General features: G+C 50.9%; 1 protein-coding gene across 2 annotated transcripts in view; it reads left to right on the forward strand.

Moving 5' to 3' along the window:
* COPZ2 (coatomer protein complex, subunit zeta 2) overlaps positions 1-7675 on the forward strand; it is a 17519-nt gene that overhangs the window by 5604 nt on the left and 4240 nt on the right. For both annotated transcript variants that reach the window (XM_011999349.1, XM_011999350.1), the window contains exons 2-6: positions 720-794; positions 3997-4078; positions 4639-4730; positions 5206-5261; positions 5714-5791. In XM_011999349.1, coding sequence (XP_011854739.1) covers positions 720-794; positions 3997-4078; positions 4639-4730; positions 5206-5261; positions 5714-5791 — 383 coding nt within the window. The remainder of the gene's footprint in view (positions 1-719; positions 795-3996; positions 4079-4638; positions 4731-5205; positions 5262-5713; positions 5792-7675) is intronic.

The raw sequence follows: 7675 nt of genomic DNA on the forward strand, positions 1-7675 counted from the left end.
GGCGGCGGGAGCTGGGCCGGGACGGTGCAGGATTGAGGGGAGCAGCCAACTCAGAACTCGCGCGCCCAGCGGCTGGGAACTTTGTGTCACCCCTGACGGGCCCCAGGACCCGGGAGGAAAAGTTCGTCCCGGCGCCAACCGGCGAGGAGGCCTGTCCTGAGTCCGTCGGCGCGGGGCTGAAGTTCTGGGTCCGTTTGGAGCGGGGGGTGGCGGGTGAGTTGCGATTCCGCGGGGAGGGTAAGGAGTGGCCTGTCCGTCCCAGACTCGCCTCCCATCACCGGTGGGTGATGGGCATGCTGCTGGAGTCCACCCGGGCCAGGGCCAGGGCCTGGGGGCGCGCTGAGAGCGCAGGTCCAGCCCGGCCAGGGATCAGCTGGAAGGAGGAGGCTCGGCCCGCTGTCCCCCCCGGCCCAGGTTCTGTGATACACTCCGACTCGGGCTCTGGAGCAGTCAGTGCATGACAGAACTTGGGCCCGGAAGGACCTTCTGCACCCAACGGGCACAGCGCCCACTCGGGGCCTGCAGTGGAACATCTGCCTGGGAGTGGAGTGGGCACCTGGGTTGGTCCATGTGGCACAGGGTTGGGCAGAACCAGCTGTGGACCTTGAGGGCTGGGGTTGCTGGAGCCTGAGGGTGTATCCTAGGGCCAGCAGATCCCATAGAGACAGGGTGTCCACCTTGAGTCAGGGGCCAAACAGAACTCTCCTTCCCGGTGTCAGTTGCAGGAACCTTCCCTCTACACCATCAAGGCTGTTTTCATCCTAGATAATGACGGGCGCCGGCTGCTGGCCAAGGTAACCTCTGACCCCACCTGTGAGGGACACAGTTCCCATCCAGCTGACACTCCTGTCTCAGGAGAAACTCCACTGTGGTCTCTGTGACTCAGGGCAGCTCAGCTTAGACCCCTCCAGAAGTCCTTCTCATCCTCCTGCCTTGTCAAGATGCTGCTCCCTGAAGTGAGGGGTCTCCTCTGTTTCTACTCATGTTCCCTGAAGTGTTTCCTCATCATCGGTACTGGCCAGTTGGACCTGGGCATGGGAAGTTTCTGCCTAATGGATCAGTGGAGTGTTGAGCCTGGGACCCAGGAGTCTTAGTCCCCAAACCCCTACACAAGCTCTTTTGTTCTTTGGGGTTTGTCTCTAAACCTCCTTAAAACCTCCACTTTTGTTCTACAGCTTGGTGAACACTAAGGATTTAGCCTAAGGAGTCTAAGGATTTAGAACCAGATGGGATTTTAGAGACTGTGTAATACAACTCTTTAATTTCGTAGATGAAGAAAATGAGGTGTAGAGAAGCTAAGTGAATTGCCTGAGGTCACAAGTATTAATATCCTAACAGATCCAAACTCATATTTTATTTATTTACTTATTTAATTTTTTCACTTCTCCCATTTCACAGGTTTCACAGGCAAACTCAGGTTTTTTTACATTAAGCTCAAGGTGGTTTTCACTGTACCCCCATTCAATTATCTGTTATCTATCCTAGCAAACACGGCCTAAAATAATCCAAAAATAAATTTCTGCTGTCAACACAATTAATTGTAGTGGAGCTACAGCATCTGCATTAGCTATGAAATGCATTATAAGGCCGGGCGCAATGGCTCACACCTGTAATCCCAGCACTTTGGGAGGCCGAGGTGGGCAGATCACTCGAGGTCAGGAGTTCAAAACCAGCCTGGCCAACATGGTGAAACCCTGTCTCTACTAAATATACAAAAAATTAGCTGGGCATGGTGGTGGGCAGCTGTAGTTACAGCTACTCAAGAGGCTGAGGCAGGAGAATTGCTTGAACCCGGGAGGCGAAGGTTGCAGTGAGCCAAGATCGCGCCATTGCACTCCAGCCTGGGCAACAAGAGCGAAACTCTGTCTCAAAAAGAAAAAGAAAAGAAATGCATTATAAGGCCAGGCGCAGTGGCTGATGCCTGTAATCCCAGCACTTTGGGAGGCTGAGACGGGTGGACTGCTTGAGCCCAGGAGTGCCAGACCAGCCTGGGCAACATGGCAAACCCCATCTCTACAAAAAAAGTATGAAAATTAGCTGGGCGTGGTGGTGTGCGCCTGTAGTCCCAGCGCTCAGGGGGGCTAAAGTGGGAGGATCGCCTGAGCCTGGGAGGTTGAGGCTGCAGTGAGCCATGATCGAGCTACTGCCCTCCAATCTGGGTTATAGAGTGAGACCCCATCTCAAAAAATAGATTTTCTGTTTGTTTGTTTGTTTGTTTGTTTGGAGCTGAAACTTTTCTGTTTTTATGACATTCAGATAAGCAGCGGCCAGTAGGGAGCTGGCTAATCTGCCTGCAGATTGAGTACTAAGTGGCAAAATCCACATCCAGAAAATTGAAAACTGAGCTGACCACACCTTGCCCCAGCAGATGGTCAGAGGTGGATCAGCAAGGCCAAAGGCTCTTGCTCCCTACAGATTAAGAAACTGAGTAAGAGAAAGAGGCTCACCATTCCCAAACAAAAAAACATTAATTTAGTTATGGGATATGTGCGAGGGATTGTTTCTTAGATATTTAATCTTCACTATAACCCTGTCTGCAGTCAGACCGTCCTTACTGCTCAAACCCAGCTTTGGCCTCACAACTGTGAGATGTTGGGGAAGTTACCTGACTTCTTTTTTTGTTTTGTTTGTTTGTTTGTTTGTTTGTTTTCTTGAGACAGAGTCTCACTCTGCTGCCCAGACTGGAGTTCAGTGATGTGATCTCGACTCACTGCAACCTCTGCCTCCCGGGTTCAAGTGATTCTCCTGCCTCAGCCTCCCAAGTAGCAGGGATTACAGGCGCCCACCACCATACCCGGCTAATTTTTTTTTTTTTTTTGAGACAGAGTCTTGCTCTGTCACCCAGGCTGGAGTGCAGTGGCGTGATCTCGGCTCACCGCAAGCTCCGCCTCCCGGATTCACGCCATTCTCCTGCCTCAGCCTCCCGAGTAGCTGGGACTACAGGCGCCCGCCACCACGCCCAGCTAATTTTTTTGTATTTTTAGTAGAGACAGGGTTTCATCGTGTTAGCCAGGATGGTCTCGATCTTCTAACCTCCCGCCTCGGCCTCCTAAAGTGCTGGTATTACAGGCGTGAGCCACCGCGCCCTGCCATTTTTTTCTTTTTTTTTGTATATTTAGTAGAGACGGGTTTTCACCATGTTAGCAAAGCTGGTCTTGAACGCCTGACCTCAGGTGATCCATCCGCCTTGGCCTCCCACAGTGCTGGGATTACAGGCATGAGCCACCATGCCCGGCCGTTACCTGACTTCTTGATGCCCCAGTTTCCCCATCTGTGTAATGGGGATAATAAAGTAGCTGTTGTTATTATCATTATTATTGTTTAAGAAGGTGTGCTGGTTTTGCCATCTTTCCTGTAGACTCCGGGTGCTGTAGAATTAGTGTGCACTAGTGACCATGCCAATCCTTAGCATCCTGCACATCTGCTGAATGTACAAGATCCTCCAAGAAACCAGAGGGGACTCCAAAAGCAGGCCTCAATATCCCTCTACTTTTTGGGACTTTCTTTGCTCAGAATTTCTTTTGGAGGGGGCGGAGCATGGTGGCTCACGCCTGTAATCCCAGCACTTTGGGAGGCCAAGGCAGGTGGATCACCTGATGTCGGGAGTTCGAGACCAGCCAGACCAACATGGAGAAACCCCGTCTCGACTAAAAATACAAAATTAGTCGGGCGTGGTGGCACATGCCTGTAATCCCAGCTACTCAGGAGGCTGAGGCAGGAGAATTGCTTCAACCCAGGAGGTGGAGGTTGTGGTGAGCCGAGATCGTGCCATTGCACTCCAGCCTGTGCAATAAGAACAAAACTCCATCTAAAAAAATAATAATAATTTGTTTTGGAGGAACTAGTGAGCCAACAGGCCTAGGGTGCAGTAATGGAGAGATGGGGCAGGGAAGCAGGATCCCACTTGCCCAGCACCTAATCTTTCCTGCCACCAAATCTAGGGAGGATCCAGGCTGTGTGGAAAGCTATGGTCCGTTCTCCTTCCCTTTCTCATAGTATTATGATGACACATTCCCCTCCATGAAGGAGCAGATGGTTTTCGAGAAAAATGTCTTCAACAAGACCAGCCGGACTGAGAGTAAGTGTCCCCCTCTTTCTCCACCAGACTATCAGATGCACACTGTCATCTTCTCCAACTGGACACATCTGTCCCCATCAGCCTTGCAACCCACAGGCCATTTCCCTTTCTTCAGAGGCTTTTTGTCCTCTCCTTCCCAGGTGTTCTCCACTCCCTTCCTCCAGGGAACCTCCACTCCCTGTCACTCTCCAATCCCCCTGACTACCTATCCCCCCAGCATCCCCAGGCCTCTCTGTAGCTGAGGAGGCCAACTGTATTGTGGTCCCAACCTGAATCTGGTCCCAAGGTGCTGCACAGGGTGGGAGCGTGGACAGGAAGTAAACTAGTCAACAACTGGGCTTGTTGACTCCTTGGCCTGAGGCAGTCCCTAGAAATAGAGTATCGATAAGGGGAAGGACATGGGGCAGCCTAATGGTAGTGTCCCTAGTGCTATCTTTCCAAGGGTTCTCTAGAAAGGGGAGAAAGAAATAAGAGGAGAGTCACAGAGTCATAGTTGAGGAGGAAGGGCTAGGCTGAGACCAGGCAAGGTGGCCAGTACTGAAAGCTCCCTCCATTTCTAGGTGAGATTGCATTTTTTGGGGGTATGACCATCGTCTACAAGAACAGCATTGACCTCTTCCTGTACGTGGTGGGCTCATCCTACGAGAATGAGGTGAATTCAGGAGGTTGGGGCAGTAAAAAGGGCTGTCTATGGGGAAATGTTATCTGGAATCTGGGCTTGAGGCTGGGACCTGGAGGCTCACCATTGGACCCCTCCTGCTAGGCTCCATGAGGTAGAGGGGGGCAGCAAGAAGGGTTCTTTCTGGGACAATGTGTATCCTCGATAACCCTTAGTTTCCTTGGGAACCAGGAATGAAGTCATTACTTCATCTGCAAGGGAGGCTTTGTCCTTCTTAGACATAACTAGAGAAAGATACACTAAATGTCTCCCAGTGGAGAACTCCAGTTTGCCAGCCCAGACACATGGAAGTTCCCTCTAACGTCACACTGCAGTCAGTTTCCAGCCCAGGCCTCTGAAAAGGGAGAACTCTCCATTGCTGCCCACACAGGTGGGCTCCAAGTGCTTCCTTTGACCTTCTCAATCTCAAGCTCTCTTGTTTTCCTCCTCCCGTATCTGCCCATCCCAGCTGATGCTCATGTCTGTTCTTACCTGCCTGTTTGAGTCTCTGAACCACATGTTAAGGTGAGTGAGGTTCTCTGCCCTCCAAGGCCCCATCCCCCAGGCCCTGATATGTCACAGGGCACTTCCTCCCTGTTTATCTCCTGAGGTCCCCACAAGACTAAGATAATCTAAAAAGAAAAGTTCGTAGTCGACACAATGAACCAAAGTAGGGCTATGCTATAGCATCTAACCTAGTTGTGAAACGCATTCGGGGTCCTGTGGTGGGTGCCGGGGTGTCAAGGCCCAAAGTATGGGAGGTTGGACGAGGTGGGGTATAAGGAAGCAGAACTGCCCTTTGCTCAGCAATGCCTTGCACGGGCTCTGTGCTCACTGCCCTTCACATTCTCCTTCCCAATCCTTGTTTGGTGAGGGGTGAATGAGACAGGCTTTGGAGAGTGGGGTCAGCCTCACCTAGGCAGGGACTCAGTTCCTCCCAGCCACAGGGAGGCTCAGGAGCTTGTGTCCACTTTCAGGAAGAACGTGGAGAAGCGCTGGTTGCTGGAGAACATGGACGGAGCCTTCTTGGTGCTGGACGAGATTGTGGATGGCGGGTGAGGAGGGGACAGTCAGGGACACTCACAGCAGGAGTGCCTTTGGGAGTCATCAGCCCCAGATGGCACCCAGCATGGCCAGAACTCTGACCAACTTTTCACTCCCTTCCCCCAGCATATTCCCAGGGATCCCATTCCCCTACCGCTTCCCCTTACTAGCGCCCCACCCATGAAGATGGAAGTTAATTTCAATGTTAGCCAAAGTCAAGCTAAACAAGAGAGTAACCTGATGTCAAACTATGGGAGACTATTGAATAGGCAGGGTTTGGGGAAAATCCAGTTTGGTCTCCAATGCCCAGGGGAAGCACTGGCACAGATGCTGACCCTCTCTGGAAGGACTTCAGACAGTCCCACCAGCCCCACATGTCCTGCTCTTAGGGCTCAATTCCAGCACCAGCTAGATGCGTGACCTCGGTCAATTACTGACTCTCCCCCAGCCTTACTTTCTCCATCTTTAGGATGGAGGTAATAAGGGATTGTAGGGATTAAATGAGAAAATACATGTGAAGCTTATGGTTCTCATTCAATAGATGTTGCCTCCTATTGGTATGCTAGTATATTTTTACGAAGTTAGGAGCTCTTTTAAAAAAGTTGGTTCGTGAATTTCCATCAGGGGACCAATATTGAGAGAGAAAAATTCTGGCTTTGGGGAAAACAATAACAAAAATTTCTATTCTTTTTTTTTTTTTTTTGAGACAGTCTCACTCTGTCGCCCAGGCTGGTGTGCAGTGGCCCGATCTCGGCTCACTGCAAGCTCTGCCTCCCGGGTTCATGCCATTCTCCTGCCTCAGCCTCCTGAGCAGCTGGGACTACAGGCGCCCGCCACCGTGCCTGGCAAATTTTTTGTATTTTTAGTAGAGACGGGGTTTCACCATGTTAGCCAGGATAGTCTCAATCTCCTGACTTCGTGATCTGCCCGCCTCGGCCTCCGAAAGTGCTGGGATTACAGGTGTAAGCCACCGCGCCCGGCCTATAGAAATTTCTTGAGCACCTTAAAAACATACATGCCTCTATCATTACATCATTTTATACATTACGAAACAGGCTCAAAGGTTCAAGTGACATGCCGGAGGTCATTCACACAGCTAAGGAGTGGCAGGGCCAAGATCTAAAACCATGTGCATAGTTCCAGGGGCCATGCTCTTTCCACGGCACTGTACTGGACTGCCCGGGGCATTAAAGAATGCCTCCCCTCTCTATAGCCATTAACTGCCTGCTACTGCTAGGCTTCCTGCAGAATTCTGGGACCCAAAAGTGAGTGGGGTAATGCCAGGTATTGGGGAGCCAGAAGCATATACAATTTGGTGAACGCTCTTGAAGGAAAACTTTACACAAACACACACAAAACTACAAATGCAGAACCAGATGCAGGGCTCTGGATGGCTTGTGCAAAGGAGGATGCCTGAGGTGTAAGCTTCACAAGCTTCCCGTCTCTGCCTCTGAGGAGTTCAGTTTCCTGCCAAGAAAAACTGGGGAAGCGCCAGTCGGGAGGCAACGCCTAAACTGGAGCCTTGGCCTGGGATGCTCTTTATGGATTCCAGGACCCCGGGCTAGGAAGCCTGGGACCTCAGGGTGCTCAGCCCAAGGATGGGGCCTGGAAAAGGCTCCCAATAAATGTTTGTCATTTCCAGTGATTTAGTAAAAAAGAAAAACAAAGCTTCTGCTCTGGAGGAGTCTCACTGGGTAAGGAGGTGCACTCAGATCCTGTCATCTTTGTCCTGCCGCAGTGACAGGCCCTCACATCCAATACCCTGTATGTAACCCCAAGGCCTCATGAAGGAGTGCCTGCTCTCTGAGAAAAGCTACAATATTTGGGTCTACCAAAAGGGAAGTTTTTTTTTGTTTTTTGTGTATGTGTTTTCTTTTTCTTTTTTTTTTTTTTTT

The sequence above is a fragment of the Mandrillus leucophaeus genome, unplaced genomic scaffold (genome assembly GCF_000951045.1).
Source record: "Mandrillus leucophaeus isolate KB7577 unplaced genomic scaffold, Mleu.le_1.0 Scaffold59, whole genome shotgun sequence".
Classification (NCBI taxonomy): Eukaryota; Metazoa; Chordata; class Mammalia; order Primates; family Cercopithecidae; genus Mandrillus; species Mandrillus leucophaeus.